Source organism: Mya arenaria, chromosome 14 (genome assembly GCF_026914265.1).
Source record: "Mya arenaria isolate MELC-2E11 chromosome 14, ASM2691426v1".
Lineage (NCBI taxonomy): Eukaryota > Metazoa > Mollusca > Bivalvia > Myida > Myidae > Mya > Mya arenaria.
In genome coordinates, this window is record NC_069135.1 from 56,941,168 (window position 1) to 56,966,019 (window position 24,852).

The 24,852-nt window shown below is 35.8% G+C and overlaps 2 protein-coding genes across 3 annotated transcripts in view; both read right to left on the reverse strand.

Moving 5' to 3' along the window:
* The window catches only part of LOC128217318 (uncharacterized), a 126,947-nt gene that overhangs the window by 9,782 nt on the left and 92,313 nt on the right, over positions 1 to 24,852 (reverse strand). The gene's annotated exons all lie outside the window — the stretch shown is intronic.
* Positions 14,490 to 24,852, reverse strand: part of LOC128217314 (E3 ubiquitin-protein ligase TRIM33-like) — a 36,855-nt gene continuing 26,492 nt past the window's right edge. The window contains exons 1-5 of one of the 2 annotated variants that reach the window (XM_052924394.1): positions 22,058 to 22,223; positions 20,297 to 21,294; positions 19,874 to 19,990; positions 19,639 to 19,755; positions 14,490 to 15,853 (exon numbers count right to left, since the gene is read on the reverse strand). In XM_052924394.1, coding sequence (XP_052780354.1) covers positions 14,997 to 15,853; positions 19,639 to 19,755; positions 19,874 to 19,990; positions 20,297 to 21,293 — 2,088 coding nt within the window. In that variant the 5' untranslated portion in view covers position 21,294; positions 22,058 to 22,223 and the 3' untranslated portion in view covers positions 14,490 to 14,996. Of the gene's footprint in view, positions 15,854 to 19,638; positions 19,756 to 19,873; positions 19,991 to 20,296; positions 21,295 to 22,057; positions 22,224 to 24,852 lie in introns of those variants that run through there. The other variant, XM_052924396.1, reaches the window with a different exon arrangement.

Genomic DNA, 24,852 nt, shown 5'->3' on the forward strand with positions numbered 1-24,852 from the left:
GATCCCTGCGCAACTCTTTGCAAACGAGACTGAAGGCATTAGGAAGGATGTTCTTCCAATCGTCTGCCAAGGCATGCAGAACGTGATGCCAGAAGCTGATCCTGAAGCCTGGGGTGCCTTCTTTTTGGGGATCTGTATCCATCCCGAATATCCCGCGGCAATTACAATTGTAAAATCTACATTTGCGTACGCTTTATCATCTTAAGTAGGACAATATATGAATCGCACTCGTGACTTTTATCCGCCCGACCCGCTTTCGTCCCCCGTCCAAAACTTTGTCATTCGCTTAATACTAGTATGCGATTTAAATTAAACTTTCAATTAGTGACCACAGTAAGACGACACTTGAGTTCTTTTACTTCAAGGTGAAGGTCAATGTCAATCGCATTGCTGGGTCAAGGTCTCTGCGCGAGTTTTGTACTTTGATCTTTATCACTTTCTGAATTAAGAGCTTATCAGTAGATCTAAGTATAGCATATCGGCGGAACTAAAATCCCTCTTAGGTTGAAAATGTGAGGTTGATCATGTGTCAAATAAAAATTAATAGCTTTCTTATTATCTTTAAACTGATAATTACATTATGAATTTAATATCCAATATTTGTCTTAGTCAAGTATATGTACTATCATACTGTGTAAAGGCGGCGTGAGTATTTATCACTTTTGTGACAGCTCTTGTTTATTCATTTTATTATATAGACTTAATTTTATTTGAATGTCAATAAGATCATTCAATCAGAACCACTAGCGGATCCGGATTGCCCGTTGAATCAGTTTACACGAACCCGCCCTCTAACCAGTCGAATACGGGTCGACGCAAACTTAAAAAGTATGGTTAAACTTAAGTACAAGTCTCATGTTTGGAGACTATTTCTGGCTCCTTTGGGGCTGTTTGTCCTCATTTTGGACTCGTAATGGGCCTTCGCGAATGTCAATCCTGGTCCGCCCCTTAGGAAACTTACATTGTACCTTAGCTTACGCTTCTATCGAATGGTCACACGAATGTCTAAAGTGAACAAAATCAATATTTAACTGTCAATATATTGTGATTAAAAATTTGCTATCATTAATAGGACACAACACATTTCAGAAAAAACGGAAATAAAGACTTCCAGGTAAAGAAATAAGTTCAGCGTGTTTTTTTTTTCAAAGTATGTTTGTAGAATAATATTTTAAGACAAGATCGACGTATGAAACTAGTTTACACACCCAGTGAACTCGTGTTCCAGTAAACTCGTGTTTACTGATTGTTTCAATGCGATATCCTCCCAATAGTATTGATGCAAGTGTCGTTTGTTCGTCATGTGTTTACGACTGTGTCGTTTCGGAACTTACCTTGTTCCCCTTTTATTGTTTATATTCGAAATTTCGACCACAGGACTTGTCCCTGTACATATCATTAACGTGTTATTGTGTTTAAACTCGCGTGTAAAAAAGTTCCGAACTGGAGTTTATCAAATTAAGGGTTTATGTAAAAGTCCAAATTCTGTGATAAAATTACAATATCTTGTACACAAACCTTAAAGTGTTTTATTTATTAAATGTTTTTGGTAAAAGCCCTTGAATATTTTAAACAACAATGCGGATAATTTTGCTATCGCTTACATGATGATTTCGAAAGAAGTCCTATTTATCATTGTTGATATTGATAACATTCTGTTGTGTGCTCGTTTCGGTCCGAGTTGCACGATGATATCAATATGATTATTTGCGGTAAGCGTTTTGCTGTGCAATATTCCTGCCACGGTTATGCGATTATACCCACGTTCTTTGCTAATAAATACACATTTTGTCTAGGTATTATTATTTTTCATGTGATACCCATTATGCCTAGATTCCTTTCTTATTAATTGACAGAATTTGTCAGGGTAAATGTATTTTGATGCGCATCATTTACCAGATAATTCAATTGCAAGAAAAAAGAAAATGTCAAATACGTATGAGTAACGACATAATTATGTATCCTTACGCGAGCGGTATCCCTAAATCGTTTTTAACTGTGAAAATATTCTGATTACAATATTAGATATAATAAATGGGAGAAAACATAATTCCGAATTTAAAAAGAAGAAGAAAATAATGACTTCCAGGTCAAGAAATAAGAAAGTTAATCAGTTTAACCACAATTCATTTAGCGTTCATTTCAAAAGAATGTTTGTAGAATTTTTTTACGTGGTTTCGGCCCTTACCTTGTTCCCCTTATATTGTTTATCGAAAATTTGACCACGGGGCTTGTCTCTGTATTTGTTATTCTATCATTAACATTTAATTGTATTGTTTGTAGAGTTAACTCATATTAAGGGTTTATAAAAAAAAATGTCTAATTCTGTGATTAAATTATAACATCTTGTACACAAACCATTATAACTTAAAGTAAACTCTCGAATGGCTTCCTTTTGTTTTTAATTTGTTTAATGTTTCGAATATTTAAAACAGCAATGCGGATAATTTTACTATTGTTTACATGGGGAATACTACCGAAGTCTTATTTATTATTGGGGAATATTACAGAAGTCTTATTTATTATTGTTTTATTGATCTCATTCGGTTGTGTGCTCGTTTTCTTCCGAGTTGCACGGGTACTCCCTAGTCGCGCTCTCGGTTGACTGGTTTAGCAATAAAGTATTGTTTTGCAATAAAATATGATTAAACATATTATAGTTCTCAATATGTTACGTGATTTGTGTGTTTTTAGCCGATCCAGTTTTAAAACGCATATGCGTGCAAACATATTAACATTTTACCAAGGGTTGGTAAAAGAATGGATATACATGTAATTTATTTGCTGAAAAGATTGAACAGTTGTTTCTACATGTATCCTAGATTTTACATATTTGATTCAGTGCAAAATAGTATGATCCTCTGTTACACTGTTATTACTTGTTTAATGGTTCGGTTCAGGTCATATTTTTGTGATGCAGTTCAAATTAATGATTCTCTGTTACACTGTTACATATGCAACTTGTTTATTGTTTCGGGTATGGCCATATTTGAATGATGCAGTGCAAATTATTATGAACGTATATACAACTTGTTTATTGGTTCGGATCAGGCCGTATTTGAATGGCCATATTTAAATGATGCAGTGCAAATTATTATGACTGTATGTGGAACTTTTTTGTTGGTTTGGGTCAGGCCATATTTGAATGATGCAGTGCAAACTATTTTGACCGTATGTGCAACTTGTTTATTGGTTCGGGTCAGGCCATATTTGAATGATGCAGTGCAAACTATTATGACTGTATGTGCAACTTGTTTATTGGTTTGGGTCAGGCCAAATCGATTCAATGTTTTGCATCATAAGACAGGAAGGTTTTCAACATTTAGAGTGAGACAAGCAACATTTACCGCAATCTGCTTTTTTAAGCAAAGAAATTTGATATTCTCGAGGTTGATATCTTAAATAACAAACATGTGTGCCATCATAATAAATTAAACTAGGAGAGAGATTTACTTGTATAAATGTGTGAGTCTGCATATGTATATGATGTATTTCATTATCATGGCTCTTTATAACATTAATTTGATGTACATAATTTGTCATGGTAGAATTCTACAATAATTGATAGTGTGCATATGATACATACAAGATCACAACTTCATGTGGAAATTGTAAGCTTATCTGAACCTAAAAACGAATAAGATGATTTTCATGAAATTTGCTATCAAGTCAAAAAAATATACATTTGGAGAGGATACCTTGTTTAAATGAATTAACCTGCAAATGTATATGATGAAATTCATTAATGAAATCTGCAATCGGGGTCATTTTTTTTAAGATATGAGATCTGATTTTTCTTTGCATCTTTGTTTTTTCCTGCATATTCGTAGATTTTTAAAATGGAGCTTGACGCTAATATTTAAATCAGTTTGGCATGGTCATATGTGCTGTCATGTATCTTTTTTCTATGAAAAAGATCCGCAGGCCCAAGTTTCTTGAAAAATCTTTGAGTCCCTTTTAAAGCTGCACTATCACAGATTAACAGGTTTGGCATTTTTTTCATTATTTGTCTTTGAACAAGCCAATTTATGCGAAAATTCATGTAAACCAGTCATATAAGACTGCTGACAAAACATTAGATTGCATATTTTTATATTTAAGTTCAAAAATTGATTTTTAAGTATCTTTTTCTAAAACCGTTAGTAACGGTTTAAGCCATAAAATTAATTTTGGAACAAAAATATGAAAATCTGCGATCTGATATTTTGTCAGCAGTCTTTTATCACTGGTTTGCAGATATTCACGCAAAAATTTGCTTATTCCAAGACAAAAAATAAATAAGTTGTCAAAACGGTAAATCTGTGAGAGTGCAGCTTTAGCAGAATGTAAGCTTATATAACACACTATTTTTGTATACTCGAATTATATTCTCTTTTTGTTTTCAAAAAAGCAAATATCTTTATGATTGTCACAATAGTTTTGATTTTGTTTTTATTCAAGTTTAATTTAAGTTATTTGGTTCAATGAAAAATATACTTAAGCTGACCTGACTATTGATTTTTCGGGTAATTAGAGCCAGTTCTATTTATTAAATAGGATCATAGCTGTTATATTATAAAAATTATCATTGTGATATTTGTGAATTTGAATAAATGTAAATAAGAAAAATATTCAATTAAAATTAACTCTTTAAATTGACTCATTTACATTTTTAAAGGGTCATACATCGAAACAAAACATTCGCGTGAAATTTAAGCAAAACGCTTGCAACATGATTATAGGTATCTTCCATGACCGAGAGTGTAAGATAGGTTCATCCCAACCCCAACGTAGGGTGTTTTGCTAAAACGAGGTTTACCGTGTTTCCACAGAACAACCCTACGCGAGGGTTGGGATGAACCTATCTTACATCAGCGTCTGTGGTAGGTACTTTTTCTCCCACGTGTACCTCAGTAAAACAAAATAAAGTAAAACTGTACTCTTTCGTTGGAACGTTTTTGTGCGTAGTGAAAATAAATGCGTATAGATTTGTGATAGTTAATGGTTGTCATGGATATGCGCGCAGTGATTCAGATTATGTTAAAGTCTAATCGTTCTTGAAATAGTACTGAGTCGGGTGCAGCATTATTTCTTGAATGGCGAGTGAAAACATATGGTGCCATTTGTAGCGAGATATAATTAGTTAGGTTTTTAAATATTGCCACAAGACAAAATTTCCATGATGCTCCAGAAAACGGTCTTCAACAAGGGAGGTAATTGTGTGATGACAATAAAAAAAGGAGTGGTCAAGATAAGAATTTCTAGCATGGTAAAATTTTGGATCTACTTATCTGAGGTGGGAGAAAGAACATTATCACGAGCTCAAAAATAGCTCTTTTCTAAACAGATATAAAATCCAATAAAAAAATTGGCAAGAAGTGTTTATAACGCTTTTGAAAATATGGTTAAAGTATTATTTTTGCTTTAATATGTTAATGATTCCTTTTGAAAAACATAATACATGTAATATGTGTAATAATGTTTTGCATTTATTTGTTACTGAGGCGAAATTGATATTATTTCTTAAGTCATTTCCTAACTCAAGTCATTTTCCAAACTTAAGTCATTTTCCAAAATTAAGTCATTTCCCTAACTTAAGTCATTATCCTACCTTAAGTCATTTTCCAAACTTAAGTCATTTCCTAACTTAAGTCATTTTCCAAACTTAAGTCATTTTCACAACTTAAGTCATTTTCATAACTTATGTACATCTCTGATATGATATAATACAACAATATAGATACTATCTTAAATGCTTGAAATTCAACCAATTTATCAAAATAAGGGTATTTTAATGTTTAAAACACTTCTACTTTTCTTTTGATTTGACTATGAAACAAGAAAAGAGACTTAAGTTTAGAAATATCTTAAGAAGTTTTATGATTATTTAGCGAAAACTTTTTAAACGACATCGATTTTCACTTTGTTAAAAGTAAGCCACAACATTTTTTAAACAACATTTTTGTTCACTTTTAAATCTTAATATTGTATAAAGTTTTATGGACACGCCATGTATATATTTGAACACTTTTGAAGACAAATGTTCAATCTACACTCATGCCATATTTCAGAGAGGCTTCCCAGGGGATTTTGGTCTGAGCTGCAGTTGATTTTGATATGAGATTATATAAGAATATATTTTAATTTATAAGAAGAGTAAACACAGAAATCTGAATGATATTTACTTATATGTATTTATTGTTCTAATATACAAAAAGGTGAAAGATAAATGACATATTATAAAATAAGCATAACCTCATTTGATTGCATAAAACATCCTCTTTATAAAAAAAATATTACGAAAAAAACAAGACATTGTGAATTTACAGCGCTATAGACTGTAAAAAGTTGTTTTCAAATGTTTTATCTTTATAAGTTTGTTTTCATCATCTGTTGTCATTATTGTATCAGTATCCTCATCAATAAGTCTTCAATTAAGGTAGTAAGACCCTATTAAAAATCATTTTAAACTATGATGAGCTTGATAATTCCTTAATGTGTATCATTCGCTGGATACAGAAACAAAATTTAAAGAAATTTCCTGTGAATTTCTGACTTCATTTAAATTACTCTAGAATCTCCGCCCATTTCAGTTTTTTAGTGATAAAATGACCTCACATGAGCAACAAGAACACTCCTTGCATTTGAATGTTTAACACCTAATAAGACATGAAACAAGTCGCCAGAAAAGAGTCATACCGTAATATATTACAACGAACAAAACGTGATACAAGTCGTCAGAAAAGAGTCATATCGTAATATAATACACCGAACAAAATGTGATACAAGTGAGAAGATTTGTTTGCGTTAAAGGTTTCTGTGACCTTGACCTTGGCCCGATGACCCCCAAAGTCAGGAGAATTCATCTACTAGTCAGGCCCAACCTTCATGTTAAGTTTGATGACCATAGGTCCAGGAATTGTCAAGTTTGCTTTCAAGATCACTGTGTCCTTGACCTTTGACCCCTCAAATCAATAGGGGTCATCTACTGGTCAGGCCCAACCTCAAAAGCAAGATTGAGGGCAATAGGTGCAGGCATTGTCGAGTTATCACTCGGACAACCTTATACCATTCTAGGTCACTGTGACCTTGACCTTTGACCCGATGATTCCCACAATAGGGGTCATCTACTGGTCATACCCAACTTCCATATCAAGTTTGATGACCATAGGTCTAGGCATTGTTGAGTTATCACTCGGAAAAGCTTTAAAATTATTTTACCATTAAAGGTCAGTGTGACCTTGACCTTTGACCCGATGAAGCCTTAAATCAAGAGGGGTCATCTACTAGTCAGGCCCAACCTTCATGTCAAGTTTGTTGACCATACATCCAGGAATTATTTAGTTATCACTCGGACAAGCTTTGGTCTACCGACGGACCGAACAACGAAATGTGCAAAGCAATATACCCCTCTTCTTCGAAAAGGGGCATAATTATGTATTATCAGCCTCCGTCTAGCTCGCATTGACATTTTCAGCATGTTTTGATAAAATACAGTAGTTGCCAATTTTCGGACCATCTGGTGTCTAGTCCCTTTAACTTTTTGACATTGATTCCGAAAATGGCAAAGTACATTATAATACAATTTATAAAACAATCAACTTTTAAAGCTGCACTCTCACAGATTGGTCATTTTGACAGTTTTTTGTTCTGATATGAGCTTCTTTTTGTGTCAATTTCTGAAAATTAATGACTGCTGACAAAAGATTAAAAAAAGATTTTATTTTTCATTTATGCTCGAAAATGTTTGTTGGCGAATATCCTTACTAATGCTTTGATAATATGAACAAGTTTGAATTTTACCAAACTCGAGATCTGTTTTATTGTGAGCTTATGTGTCTAAATTGAAGGTATTGATGACAAAATCAGCTGATTTTGAAACAAAATCTAAAGAAAACATGTTAAAACCATCAATCTGTGGGAGTGTAGCTTTAAGTGACATTGTCATGAAGTTGATACTATACGATATATTAGTAAAAGCAACTTTGAAGACTTTCAATAAATTCTCCAATTTAGGTCTGCCAAGAAGACTGCATGTGACAAAAGTCATGTTTTTTTCCTGTGAACAGCAAGCCACAATTGTCTGCTTAGCAGAGATAGCAGTATAACCATTATTTTAGCTGTCAACATTAAGTCAAGTTTTGGGCAAAGTCATTCAATTATAATACAATTTATACATATGTATACCATATTTTTACAATGACATCAAATTATGTTAATATAATTGCAATTGTTAAGCAACTTTGAAGACTTTTACAATATTATCGAATTCAGGTCTATAAGCAGGACTGCAGTTGACAAACATCATCTTCCTCAGTGGACAGTAAGCCACACTGTATGGACTCTCTATCCCCTCTTTCCTCCCCAGCAGTTGGGTTATCTTGCCGGTGACCGCGTCCAGTAACAGGATGTTGTAACTGCCCCACCAACACACGAGCAGCTGGTTGTCTCCCACGGCTGCCAGACCACGTGGGTATTTCAGTAACGGATCTTGGTACGACTGGAGCACCTCGAGTGACATGCTCAGCTTGGTTATGGTGTCGGTGTTCCTGTCTGATACATATACGACGTGAGTTTGGCTCTCCCTTGTCACTGTCAGATACGACGGATACTGAAACATAGGATTTCCACTGCTGTCTTTGTACACACTCTTCTTCACCTTTCCCTTCATGTCCATCAACACAACCTTACATGGGTAATAGAAGGACACTATCAAGTTGCCATTACAGAAATCTATTCCATAACATTGTCTATATACTTTAACAACTTCATGTTGCGTGACATTTTCCTAGGTAGATACGAACTGTATCTTATTCAAGTCAGGCAGAGTGAAGGCTGCCCAGTCCCCAGGCAGGAGACACAGGTCCCACGGACCACCTGGCAGTTTCTCCTGGGACACCATCGTGTTGGTAGGGGTGTCAACAAGCTTTACTGAGTTATTGTTGAAGTCAGCCAGTAGGAGCCTGTCCCCTGGCAAGAGGGCCAAACTGTTCAGGAATCAGTCCCGGTTGTCTGTTGATGCCTTCATTGGGATGTCAGGCAGCTTGCTAAACAGGGATTGGCTCAGGTCTGTACGGCTCTGGTTTAAGGAATATCGCAAAAGAACTGTTGATGAACAACTACTTGCACTAGTGTTTCTTAATTTGTATCCACATCACTATAATTCAACATTTTGCAAACTAAGATCTGTTCATAGTAAACGCATGTATCATGTTCTTGATGGAACTTGGATGCATAAACAAAATATAGCATCGGCATGTACGCAAAGAGATTATTGAAGCTTTATAATACATATCCATGGGTCGTTTTCAAATCTGAACTAAGGAAATTGTATGAACATAATTAATATAATAAAAAACACATGCCGAGTGTTGTGTTTGAAACTAATTACTTAGTTTTAGTGATAAAAAAATGTTGTTTACTCAAATGATATAAAATAAAATCATAATTAAAAGCATATTCCTATTAAGCCTCTATTTTGAAAATGAATTTGAATTTAAACACACGTTTTGAATGAAATCAGAATACCGTAATTATATTACAAAATCTTGGTTTTATAGTAATTGAAACACACCCAATAAGACGTAAAAAAGCAGTTTGATTCCGATCCCCCCCTTCCCTACTTTTTCCGCCCGTCATTATATTTCGATGATCACACAGACTCTAAAATACTTTCGCCCTCTCTCATGAGTTTAATAATCACAAACAGAGTATTTTTATGAATTAACAGCCATCATAGGGGGAGTATCAGCAAGGGAAGTTTACGGCGTCATCATAGGGGGCAGTACCAGTCAGAGAAGAAAAAAGTAAATATTCTGCAAATTCTTGGTTTTATAGTTCGTTCAATACCCAATAAGATGTAACAAAACAGTTTCTTTCTGGTTTTCCGCCCTTACTTAGTTCCGCCCGTCATTACTATTATTTTTTATGAATATCAGCTGCTTTGTCTAGATGGGCATCTAAAAAGTGATAACATAGACACGAAAATACTTTCTCTCTCTCTTATTTGTTTCTCAATCACAAATAAGTCTTCTTAAAGTTAGTTTTATAAAGAAAAAGCCACCATATGGTACAGAGAAGTAAACGGTGTCATCGCAGGGGGCAGAATTAGTCAGAGAGGTATACGGTGTAGCCATAGGGGTAGTATTATTCATAGAAGTACATGGTGTAACCATAGGGGGTTGTATCATTCAGAGAAGTACATGGTGTAACCATAGGGGGCAGTATCAGTCAGAGAAGAATATGGTGTAACTATCAGGGGAAAAATCGTTCAGATAAAAGGTGTAATCATAGGCGACATAATCAGCCAGAGAAGTATATTGTTTAATCAAAGGTGGCAGTATCAGTCAGAGAGGTATATGGTGTAATTATTAGGAAAAAATTGGTTAGAGAAATATATGGTGTAACCAAAGTGGGTAGTATCATTCAGAGAAATACATCGTGTAACCATAGGGGGCAGCATCAGCCAGAGAAGTAACCGATGTAGCTTAAGGGGGCTTTATCAGCGAGAGTAGAATATGGTGTAACCATAGGGGGCAGCACAAGGCAGAGAAATATACAATATAACCATAGGGGGCAATTTAAGCCAGAGAGGTATACGGTGGAACCATAGGCAAGTATAAGCGTAGAGAAGTATACGGTGTAACCATGGGGAAAGTATAATCCAGAGAAGTATACGGTGTAACCATAGGGAAAGTATTAGCGTATAAGTATACGGTGTTACCATAGGGAAAGTATAATCCAGAGAAGTATACGGTGTAACCAAAGAGGGCAGTTACAGCCAGTGAAGAATACGTTTTAATCATAGGGGACAGTCTCAGTCAAAGAAGTACATGGTGTAACCATAGTGGAGCAGTATCAGTCAGAGAAGATGACAGTGTAACCAAAGGGGCAGTTTCAGCCAGAGAAGTATATGGTGTAACAATAGGGGGCAGTTACAGCCAGTGAAGAATACATTTTAATCATAGGGGACAGTCTCAGTCAAAGAAGTACATGGTGTTACCATAGTGGAGCAGTATCAGTCAGAGAAGAATACAGTGTAAGCAAAGGGGCAGTTTCAGCCAGAGAAGTATATGGTGTAACAATAGGGGGCAGTTACAGCCAGTGAAGAATACATTTTAATCATAGGGGACAGTCTCAGTCAAAGAAGTATATGGTGTAACCATAGTGGAGCAGTATCAGTCAGAGAAGAATACAGTGTAACCAAACGGGCAGTTTCAGCCAGGGAAGTATATGGTGTAACCATAGGGGGCAGTATCAGTCATTGAAGTACACGGTGTAACTAAAGTGGTCAGTATTAGCCAGTGAAGTATATGGTGTAACCATAGGGACAGTATCAGTCAAAAAAGTATACGGTGTAACCATGGGGGGCAGTATCAGTCAGAGAAGTATCAGTTGACCAAAGGGAACAGTATCAATCAGGGAAGTATTCGATGTAACCTTAGGGGGCAGTATCAGCCAGGGAAGTGTTCGGTGTAACCCTAGGGGGCAGTATCAGCCAGGGAAGTGTTCAGTGTAACCCTAGGGGGCAGTATCAGCCAGGGAAGTGTTCGGTGTAAATAACCCTAGGGGGCAGTATCAGCCAGGGAAGTGTTCGGTGTAACCTTAGGGGGCAGTATCAGCCATGGAAGTGTTCGGTGTAACCTTAGGGGGCAGTATCAGCCAGGGAAGTGTTCGGTGTAACCTTAGGTGGCAGTATCAGCCAGGGAAGTGTTCGTGTTCGGTGTAACCCTAGGGGGCAGTATCAGCCAGGGAAGTGTTCAGTGTAACCCTAGGGGGCAGTATCAGCCAGGGAAGTGTTCGGTGTAAATAACCCTAGGGGGCAGTATCAGCCAGGGAAGTGTTCGGTGTAAATAACCTTAGGTGGCAGTATCAGCCAGGGAAGTGTTCGTGTTCGGTGTAACCCTAGGGGGCAGTATCAGCCAGGGAAGTGTTCAGTGTAACCCTAGGGGGCAATATCAGCCAGGGAAGTGTTCGGTGTAAATAACGCTAGGGGGCAGTATCAGCCAGGGAAGTATTCGGTGTAACCTTAGAGGGCAGCATCAGTCAGAGAACTAAACAATGAGGCTTTGTACATAATAGTTAATTATGAAAAAAAAGCTATGGAAAAAGCGCTGATATGTTTATAAATATAGATATAAAATGTTTAACAACCTCTGAGTGAAACTGCCGCAAGCAATGATATCAAACAGGGACCTTCATACTGCAAATCATACAAATATATCTCAAACAATCTCCTTTGTGAAGAGCTATCAGCATATTTAACAATATCCTGCCTAAAACGATTTGTGAGCCCTGATCTCTTTGGATTATTTCGAACCGAGATTACATGCGTAACTTTTCCGCCATTTCCGCAACGCATGAGGTGTGTCTCGGGCGACTCATCAAGCTGCTGGATTTCGCCTTATAAATTATCCATGAATACGATATTTTTACAGCTGATTTGTCCAGGGTATCATATATGTTACGATACGCTGGGTTGCCGAGGATGCCAAGACAGATTAAACTAAAGCGCAGACATTTATTTATTTTTACTCTTGTGTCGAAAACTGCATCGTTTGCTATTAGGACGGGGTGGTTAAATTCGTTCAACCACTCGGAAAATTAAGACAGGCCGGTAAACACGACCGTAGACTCAACCAGTGTCTTGTAATAAAAAAAAAAATGCTCTCTATATATCGCGATTCCGGTAAGCTATTCGATGGGTGTCAGAATACTGCCACCTGCGGGTATGACGCTGTTGCCGGTTTTATTGAGACAGTTCACAGTGTCGACAAAAAATGCACGTTGATTTTTTTAAACCATGAACGAGTCCCTTTAAATTACACATTTTTAAGCTAATGGAGTTACATTTTGAGTCAGTTAGATAACATCAAGCTAAAAACAAATGATTGAGAATGGCGGTTAGCAGATGTGCGTGTATGCGCATGCGTGCACGTGTTTGTGCGTGAGTCACAGGGGTTGGTCCGGCAGTGTTTTCGAGCTCCACCGAAATCTTGCATTGGTCGCAGAGCAATGTTTTCACAAAACTACCATGTCAATCAATGTAAAGCGGCAGAAGCAAATTGAAAGAGATTTAGATATGTGATCAATAATCAATAAAAACCTCAAAATGAAAATGATTTATTTTCAGTAGACACCGAAACATTAAAATATTAAATCGGTGGCAAAGGCCGAGTAATAGGCGTATCGAATTCAACGTTAAAAATACATTTTGAACGCATTGTTTTCAATTAATTGCTAAATAAAATTAAACAAAACTAACCCCGAAAATTCATATATTTTATTGCATAACTCGAAAGGCTGAATTTCAGACTAGAAAATAGTACACAAAATATAGGAATTGCCAGGCATTTCACGAAGAAATGTTCACCCAAATGGCAGTCGATGGGCGTAAAGAAACGCACAATTATCAAAAGACACACTGCTTATCTTCCGCAATCTAGATAATTTACCCACGTTTTTAAAATTGGTAATGTTATCGTTATATAATTTAATTTAGGCATCTCTAAACCAATTTCCATTACTTTATGATGAAATATCGGTAGTCGAGATGCGCCAAATGTATCACTCGATGTGAGAAATCGTATGGTGTCAGATAGCATCCTTTAGCACTAACCGACGACGCGTATATAAGTTTAAGCAAAAATGCGAAAAAAAAAATCACACTTCCTTCTGGCCAATTTACAAAAATAATGAAATATATTTTATATTGAATGTCAATTAAAACTATGACAGCTGCACCTCCTAAACAAATGTTGATATATACTAGTAAACGAATTGTCTTTGAATTCCACGATTCCACACCCGTTACAAATCAGCTAAAGGCTGTTGTGAGATTGGTTGATTGATATTATCACGCGAAGCCTTCATTTAATTAAGGACAGGTTCGAAAATCCAGAAACTTGTGAATGAGTTCGAGTGGCCAAATAATCGACTTTCTAAAAATATTTGGACTGTGCCAGCGGGAGGGGGGTTCACATTAATTATGCTGCCAAAGAAGACTAGATTTTCTTTTTATACAGTCGAACCCCGTTGGCTCGAACCCCAGGGACCGTCGAAAATACCTCGAGCCTCGAACAATTCGAGCCAAGTTGTTTCCTTCAGTATAATAAAATCGGTCGTTTACATCAGTTCGAGCTAACAAGGAATTCGAGCCAAGCGAGTTCGAGCCAACGGGATTTGACTGTACTTTAATTATATCTTTAGCTGTAATTAAGGTTTCAAACAGTAAACTACTAATACAATAACTAGTTCAGATACATTACTTGGGAAATATGTTTTGGTCCAAAAACATGAGCGAATCCATTTAAACACTTTTTTGACATTAGTTACATCTAGAACACCAATGTTTGTACAATTTATTCAATAAATATATGAGGAATCAAGTTGCACATTGGTCAATGTCGGTTTAATCATTCAATTCATATATGAGGAAACTATTTTAACTATGGTCAATGTCTGTTCAAACAATTCAATCCATCTTTTTGGAAAAAATATTCACACTAAGCTGAATGTCTATTGAATTATTTATTCAATATACATGTATAAGGATACGTACATATATGTTTAATTTCAATATAAACACATTATAAACATCATATTTACTAAATACAAACTGATTGAAAAAAGACACATCGTGTCTATATCTCTATAATCTATATTCTGAATCATTCTATTACACAATTACATTTTTTTATTAAACATTCACAAGTAAGAAACCAACTTGTTGGTATATATCATACACAATCAGGTACTAACATTTCAATTACTAATACACATTTTCATACTCGTATATCTTATAATACATTACTACACGACTTGTCACTAATTATTTGAAAACTGTAAGAATTCAACATAATTTAAAAGTCAAGTTTCCGTCAAATACTCTCACAGTAATTGAATTAGGCGATATGTGAAAATAAGCATTGTATATGCGTATTGCCAGTATAATATTATACATTAGAATTATTTCACACCTGATACAAATTTCACTCATATAAATTGACTGACATGATCTATACTAAGTTGAAAACCTTCACGAAATTCTCCAATTCAGGTCTTTTATACCGACTGCAGGTGACAAACATCATCTTCTTCTGTGAACAGTAAGCCAAAATGCGTGGACTCTCTATCCCCTCCTCCCTACCCAGCAGTTGGGTTATCTTGCCGGTGAGCGTGTCTAGTAATAGGATGTTGTAACTGTCCATCCCACACACGAGCAGCTGGTTGTCCCCTACGGCAGTCATACCACGTGGTGATTTCAGTATCGGGTCTTGGTATGTATGGAGCACCTCTAGTGAGATGCTCAGCTTGGTTATGGTGTTGGTGCTCCAGTCTGGGACGTATATGACTGGAGGAGTCAGGCTCTCCCTGGTCACTGTCAGATAGCAGGGATTCTGAAACAAAGGTTCTCCACTGTTGTATTTGTACAAACTCTTCTTCACCTTTCCTTTCATGTTCATCAACACAACCTTACCTGGGCAGAAGGACACTACCAAGTAGTCATCACAGAAATCTATTCCATAACAGTATCCATCTACTTTAACACGATCCAGTAATGTTACATTTCCCTGAGTAGATACGAATTGTATCTTATTCTTCAAAGGCAGAGTGACGGCTGCCCTGTCCCCGGGCAGGAGACACATGTCCCACGGTTGACCTGGAAGTTTCACCTGGGACACCATCTTGTTGGTAGTGGTGTCCACAAGCTTTACTGAGCAATTGTGGCAGTCAGCCAGTAGGAGCCTGCCTCTGGACAGGATGGTCATACTGGTCAGGAAGCATTCACGGGTGTCGGCTGCCTTCTTTACTGGAATGTCAGGCAGCTTGCGAAACTGGGATTGGCTTAGATCTGCTCGGCATTGGTTTAAGGCTGAAATATCGAAAAAAAATGTTCATGAACAACAACTTGAACTAGTGTTTATTTATGTCCGCTTCGCTGGTATTTAACATTTAGCAAACGAAGATATGTTCATAGTAAAAGCATGTATCTAAAGATGTGTTTATGACCTTGATGGAACGTGCATGAATGAAACAATGGGAAAAATGGGAATGTACACAAAGAGATAGTTGAAGCTTTAAAATAAATCTTCTTGGATTGTTTGCAAATCTATAATTAAATTGTATAGATATATTTGAAACTTAGTTTTGGTGATAAAAATGTTGTACACTCAAATGTTATCAAATTATACTGAAATGAATATATAGATTAAGCCTAGGAGGAGTATCCTTAAGAGGTATGCGGCGCAACCCTTGGGGCAGTATCAGTCAAAGAAGCATACGTTGTGGCAAAAGGGGACAGTTTCAATCAGAGAAGTACGTTGTAACCATAAGTGGCAGAATAAGTCAGAAAGAATACGTTGTAACTATAGGGGGCAGTATCAGTCAGAGAAGTTAACATTGTGACCATTAGGGGAGTTATCGGTAAAAGAAGTATATGTTGTATGCATAGAGGGCAGTATCCGAAAGAGGAGTATACGGTGTAACCATAGGTGGCAGTATCAGCCAGAGGAGTATACAGTGTAACCATAGGTAGCAGTATCACCCAGAGAATTATACGGTGTAACCATAGGTATACGCTGATATGTTCATAATAATATATATACAATACTTAACAACCTCTGACTGAAACTGCCGCCTATGCTAGATATGATATATTCTGGCACACTGGATAGGCATTTCCGGTGAATTCAGCCGTGCTGGAAAACTCCATCTGGCATCCCCCATGCCAGAAGAGTCACGCGCTGTGACGTAATAATTTAAATTTCTTTTACACTTTATGAAATCATAATTATGAGATTTAAATAGATGAGTTTTATTAACATTAACTTCACAAAAATATACTTTAAAAAACAAAACAAAATAACCCTTAAAATACGTGTTGTCGAAGGAACTAATTGACGTATGCAGTGAATACAAATTACTGCGCCTCATGACGTCAGTTAACATGATCGCACGCGCTTTTTGGTGATAGGTACAAAAATGCGCTTTTTATGTATTTTCTTAACCAAAAAATATAATGCATGTATGCTAGAAAAAATATCTATCATGTGTGTCCGTTCCTGATAGAAAAATACGACCCTCGGGCACGCTGCGTAGCCGGTAACTCGGCAAGCCTCGTTACCTGGCAACGCAGGTGCCCTCGGGTCGTATTTTTCTATCCGCAACGGGAACACATCGTCACCTTAGTGCAAGAACTCAATATCTGCTTCTATTTCTATATGCTGTTATTGAGTTATTGCACCAAGGTGACGACATGACATATATTATTAATACAGCGGCTTCTTATCATAATTTATATAAATATATAAAACAACCTCTGACTGAAATTGCCGCCTATGCTAGATATGATATAATACAGGACCTTCTTACCATAATTTATATAAATATATTAAACAATCTCTGACTGATACTGTCGCCTATGACAGCAACAATATAACAGAGAGACCTTCTAATAGTAGATTTATATCTTAAAAAATCTTTAACTAGTACTGCCGCCTATGAATGCAATGGTGTAACACAGAGACTGTCTAATAATTATATCAAGCAATCTCTGACTGATTTTGTCTTCAATGATAGCAGCTATGCAACAAAGAAACCAAATATATCAAACAAATTCTGACTTAAAATATCGCCATTGATGAGATCTTCTGATAATAGAAATAAACAGGGCTTTTCTGCCCATTTTCGGAAAAAGACTAGACATTTTGCGGAATAAAAAGTGTTGTTACGAAAAATGCCTGAACTTGGAACTTTTGAAGTTAAAAGAACAAGCTTTTCAGACTCTTGCGAATGAGGTAATTATTAAATATTAGTTTCTTCTCGCTGTCAAAAGACCTGAAACGGTTGAAATATCAATCCATGGGGTGTAAATGTATATTGCAATAAATCATGACAGATAATATTTCATACTGATCCCTGAATGTGATGAAAATCAACGATTCAGAATTAAATAATCCACACAACTTATCATCACATAATTATCAAGATGTTAAATGAACAAGTTCAGGTAAAAGACTTTCATAATTCATTGATTTTTATTGCTTTTTTAGTTTGATTTGGATTTTTTTTCTAAAGATTGAGAAAAATATTTTTAATTTTGCTTTGGGAATGTGTCCGATAGTCGGACCCGTTGGTACTAAAGAAAAATGCCTGATATACACCAAACAATCACAGACAAATTCTGCCGCCTATGATGGCAACGATGTTTGTACCATCTTAAAAAAGTGTGATAATGTAAAATATTTCATTTGATGTTTCAAACAAAAAAAACCAAGACCTGCACTAGAAACGAAACACCGTAGATAATTAATTAAATATTGAACAAAAACTTACAACCGATGACCCTGAAGAGATGTTTCTCATTTCCTATATTCACATAACGTTTAAATCAATACATACACACAGATTCAGTTCTAAGTAAAATATAGTAACAATTTCGAGAAGTTACTTTTAGAGTACATACACTGTAACACAAGAAAAGCATAAACATTCACTAGTAAAAAGCTACAGGAACAAGCTCAGTAGCAAAAAGTTTAAACATAAACCCGGTTTACTGGCACTGGGTTAACGCTAAAGACATAGAACATAAAATCACAAACAATAAGTGATATTCATGTTTCGCCAGCGCTCCGTCAGACGGCTGTAGTGTGAAACTGAGTGAAACTAATCACCCTATCAAACTTCGGTATTAAAATGGAGGCGGTGCTCTTTAAGCGGCACATACTGCCCTTTGTTTTACTTATAATGGTGTAGTAAAATAAACGTTATCTTTGATTGTAGTCTTTATTTTAAGCCAAATGGTGCCTTCCGACGTAGCATATATGACGTAATTTATCATATGGTATGCACACACTGAATACTATATTCCGGATAAAAAAGCAATATAAGTCAGCCTTTTATTAATTATACTCCTGGCTAAATGTCACATGTTCTCATTATAAATGCAATTTTAATTAAGCAATATTTTGTTTAATGACGTCATTTCAACATTCTCACATTTATTTCATTCGGAGCTCCTCGGCCTTTTTTCAGAAAACAACCCCGGATGTATGCTGGTGTATCAGTAGAAGTAGTTCGTATTTTTTTAATTAAATCATCATAAATTTAGTGATTCAGAGTTTTATCAATTATCAAGTTTAAATTGATTACCAGTGAAGTGTATTATTGCAAACATAGTAAAGATTCCCAAGAGTCTTAAGTCATTAACTGCTAAATTAAATTACTACGCGATCTACTTGCAGCAAACATTCCAATTTTGAGTATGTGAACAGTCGATATAAATCCGAGGTTGTTTTCGATGAAAATGGCCGAGGAGTTCCGAATGCATTTTTTTGTGATGTGACGTCAGCAGAGTAGAATACAGCCATGTTCCACTGACAGAAGTGAAATTCGTATAAATACCATATTGTAATTCCCACATAATAATGGCTTATAGCATTCCAAGATATATGCCTTAAGTTTATTTGGATCTTAATTTCATTTGCATAATATTATTTGTCGTAGTACTTAATTATTTTGCTTTTGTTTAGTACTTTACAACATATCTTTTAACTCAGCGTCAACGTGCCTGGTTATCTTGAGCGACATCAAAAGGCTTTTGAAAACAGACTGTACTACATAGGGCAATGTCAAATTTATCTGTGGTTGTACACAAACCTTTTGGTGATACACCTTGCATGTATTTTTGTTGTTGCTGCATCGTCTCGAGTTGCCGTGGTTGCTGCTCCTTCTGTTGTTGTTTTTCTTGCTGCCCTGCAGCAGTAGTTGATTCGCCTGGAATTATGATTGGTACAGATAAAGAATATACACTTATTATTTTACCTTAACAATAAAGTATATATCATTCAAAATAGATGCCTTAAGTTTTTTTTGTGTGTGGCTGTACACAAACCTTTTGGTGATACACCTTGCATGTGTTTGTGTTGTTGCTGCATCGCCTCGAGTTGCCGTGGTTGCTGCTCCTTCTGTTGTTGTCGTTCTTGCTGCCCTGCAGCAGCAGTTGATTCGCCTGGAATTATGATTGGTACAGATAAAAAATATACACCGTGTTGTTTTACCCAAACAATAAAGTATACATCATTAAAAATAGATGCCTTAAGTTCATTTGGATCTCAATTTTATTTGCGAAATATTATTTGTCGAAGTATTTCAATCTGCTATTTTTGTAAAGCACTTGGTGAATTTACACCATATTTTTTTTAACGGAACGTTAACGTGCCTGGTAAGCTTGAGCGACGTGAACAGGCTTTTGAAATAAGACTTATAAACGGCATTACTTAGGAAATGTAAAATTAATCAGTGGTTGTTCGCAAACCTTTTTGTGATTCAGCTTTCATGTGTTTTTGGTGTTGTTGCATCGTATCCTGTTGTCGTTGTTCATGCTTCGTCTGCTGTTGTCTTTGCTGCAGCCAAAACGCCGATGTCGATTCGCCCACTTCCAGCCATCCTATTGCTATTTCTGAAGCTATTAACTGCTCAGTTGCAGAGTCCCTGTGAAACTTGTATCGGGGAACTTCACTCCTCCTGCTCACCTCTTCCATGGCTGCCTGGAGACCAGCCAGCTCTTTTAAAGCTCGCTTTCCTACTATTAACAGCCGATTGCAGTTGTCGTCCTGTTCTTGTAGCTCCGACTTAAGTTTCTCGATGGATGATTTCATGTTCGTGCATTGTGTTTTCAGTTCATTTAAAAGTGTCTTGGATGTTCGTTTTATCTCATCAATTTCTGCCAAGAGTTCGTTTTCCCTTTTATCCAGGTGCTGGTTAATTTCATTCCTAAATATGCGAAACTCATTGATATTGGTAAGGCTTTCTTCGTCAACTGATTTCATGACCGCCTGTACGTCGTGTGATAGTTTGCCAATGTAATTGGCCGCCTGGACAAGTCCTGTTTTCAGGCTGTTGTATTCTGTACCCTTGTCGTATCGTTTTGCAAGTTGAGAAATCCTTTCAATAATACATGAGCGGTGGGTTTTGTCAGCCAAACATTCTCCACATAGAAGTGCCTCGTGATGGAGACAGTAATATTTAATGAAATCTTTAGTATGGAACTGACATGTCTCTGTAAACGTATCAGCCTCACTATGAGCATGGAATGAAGAAGGCATACTGCTCTTGTCCTGAAGGACGTGGCTCTTGGTCAGCTTCATGTTCCTGTGTACCCGGGCGCAACTGGGACACAAAAACTCATTGCAGACGGTACAGAAGGCATCAGGAAGGATTCTCTTCCCATCCTCAGCACATGGCTGACAATAAGTGTGGTCATGGGACGACCCTGTAGCCTCGGGCGCGATTCTCCCTGGAACTGCATCCATCCTGTGTTCAAAACATATTTTCATTGTCAAATATACTTTTTGCTAATTTAGTTCTTATTGAGGAATGGTCTTTAATATAAAAAAAAACATATTCTCATTGTCATATTAACACTTGGCTAATCCAGTTCTTTACGAGGTATAGTCTTTATTATAAGTAAAACTAACTTCTATTTAATGGTAGAAAATGATTATTAAATTGGACAAATAGCGGTTCCTGAGGCGTTGCTCCATCCATCCATCCATCCATCCATCCATCATCCATCCATCCATCCATCCATTAATGTCAAACCCCTACTCTGAGGACCTAGACATTAAGCTGCAAGAATGTCAGTAAAAGTTGTGAAAGAAACAGTACTTTTTTTAAAACAGAGTTAAAATAAGGAGGTAGAGATTAGGTATAAAAAGTACCTTAACCATCAAAGCGACCAGCTTTGGAAACACAAACTACAATATTTTTATTTCAGAATGAAGGTGGCCAAAATGTTTAAGGACGGTCTAATACCCCAAATAGTTGTGAGCCTTTTTATTCGTTTTTGGTGAAGCCGGGCTGCACGTTCTAATTTTTGACCCCAAAATCAGGTCCATATAAATAGATGCCATAGTCTTTATAAGATATTTATGATGGCCACATATAAACATAACAATGACCACTGATATAAAAGTTTTTTTCTGCACGCCAATTATTGTGGCTATCCCAAGTGTGCACTCAATAAATTTAAATCCTGGCACCGCCCCTGATAAAAAAAATACTATTTTATACTTACTTTTGTTGACTGTTGTAAGCCAGTCCGTTCCGATAGTTACTCGAATATCTTAAGTACACCACTCATTACGTTCTTATGTGGTTGTATTATTTAAATAGTTGCAGTTTGGATAGTCAACGAATTTCTGGCATCTTCAAAAACGAAAGTTGTTACTTCCTTGATAACAAATAAGGGAGGTTATCATGGTTGGTGCTAAAACCCGGTATCCGGTACCCGAGTTATGTTGATACCGGGCTGCGTTATCAATAAGATCAGATGATAAATCCCGGTATATCATGGTCCGCTATTTATTACCGATTGAAGTAATGATTATTCGATTTGTCGGTTTTTAGAAAGCCTGCTTGAAGATTTACTTGTTTTAATGTATACACCTGCATATGTAACCGAACCTCAAAGAGTGGTAGTAAGCCGCACGGGCGGTTACAAAAACTCTCAGGTTCGACACAGGGCAAAGGCAGGGAGGTAGGGCGTGAAAAACAACTGAGATGTTTTCATTTTTTTTTATACAATCTATTCAAGAATTTAAGTTCATTAATTATATTCAAATGGAAATAACACAGTAAAACAAAAACAACTATGAAACTAACAAATGTCCAAGCTACACCTAGCTGCTCAGACAAGCCATAATGCAACTTTATGTTGTAAGGTTAAAACAATTCTGTAAAGTGTCAAATATTGATAAACAAAGTTTAAAAAGCTAAACTCCAAGTAATTTATTTATAATTATCAAAAATTAGAAAACTTTCACATCTCAGTTACAATAATCAAGTTTTAAATTAATAAACCTATATGAAAATGTGAGTGGCCCACAGGGAAACCACACACTACCTTGACAGAGTCCAAGAATGTAAACACAGGGTGATGGTACTGTCAGAGGACAGATAACTTCCTGAAACAGATTCAGTCGGTCTTTAAATAGAAAGAAAAACCAATCCAAGTATGGTTTATAAAATATGAATATTAATACAAGTAGCATAGTTTAATTTGATTATAAAATCAACCAAAAGACAAAGCTAAACATCTTTATAACAAGCCTATAGGTTGCTAATTATAAAACATTTTAATGATATACTTTATTCCAAACAAGCTACTTAAAGAAAACTATTTCATTTATATATTAATAATAAACATTTTTCCCAATGAATCATTTACCTCCGTCATAGTGAATTGGTAGAACCCGTTACACATATGTGCATGATGACTTTCATTGATAAAATCTGCTATCAGGTCAAATGTGGTCGTCGTCAATGATTTTAATATTCGCTGTTTGGAGAGAGAGGGAGAGTCAACGTAATTAATGTGACTTCAAAACCGAAAGTAGCAACTTTCTTGATAAGAAATAAGGGAGGTTATCATGGGTATTGCTAAAACCCGGTATCCGGTATCCGATTATGTTGATACCAGGTAGAGTGATCAATAGTTTTAGTCCGGAATAATACATATTCTGGTTTTCCAAGGCTAATCCTCCGATACAAACAAAATTATACCGTTTTAATATACACACGTTACTTCGGAAACAATAGAGTAAGAGGTCTGTTATATGAATTTCAATATGAGCTCGAAATTCACCTTTTATTTCTACCGGCATAGCAAAATTCAGTTATGTGAATTCCTGGCTATATATATTAGATCAGATAATCGATATCGGTATCACAAGGTCCGATACTTATTCTTAATAAAAGTCCTGGTTATCGGATAACGATCGTTGGTATTATAGGCATATTTTAAGGTTTTGAAAATAATATTTTAAACTTCATTTTGTTGACTGTTGAAAGCAAGTCCTTTTTGATAGTTTCTCGAATATCTAAGTATACAGCTCATTTCATTCTAATGTGGTTGCCGCCAATGATTTTAACATTTGCTGTTTGGAGAGAGAGAGAGAGTCAACGAATTTTAGGCGTCTTCAAAAACGAAAGTAGCAACTTTATTGATAAGGGAGGTTATCCAATTTAAATTATTTGAAATGAGGTTCTTGTCATTATTTAAACAAAACAAAAACAATCAATTTTGTTTTAATTCTTAAAGCAAAATTAAAAGTAAGAGTGAATAAACTATTCTTCATTTGACTTAAACCATAAACATAATAATTTATTGATTTAAACAATAAAATTGCAATGTCAATATTATTCATACTCTACATTGTATGCGCTTCTTAACAACCTTCTTTGTGTATGTTGTATGCAAAGTTGAAAACCCTTCTTTGCCTATGTTGTATGCGTTAGTCTATTTCTTTGTTGTATGCATTTCATACTGCATCCAATGTCGTGAAATGCATGTATGTTAAACATTATTATTAAGATTGAAATTTAGAATGCAAGATTGGTTGTGTACGGGGTTCTACCAACACAATATAACGGAAGTCTGTAATGAAAACTGATTCTTCGGTATATGTTACGATATTTTTCCGTTTATCTAATGACATAAAAGTTAATTACATTTATCTCGATTTTATTCATGTTTAGTATGATTTACAATTTATAACTTCTTTAATTTCATAAAAAAATTAAGCTATTTTTTGCCATTGAATGTTACATTCAGAGTTAAGCATCAGCTGGCTATTAATAACTGTTCATGCAAAACTTGTTCAAGCATCTAATTCTGTTCGTAAATTATCCATTGGGAAATGTGCTTATTTTGGAAATCAAATATGAGATAGAATACTTTATATAGGTTGTTTTGAAATTTTTATGTCACTAGAATACTATTTAATTACTTACCTTGTTATACAATTGTTTAGCTTTGTCTTTTAATTGATTTAATAACCAAATTAAACTGTGCTATGTATATTTATATTC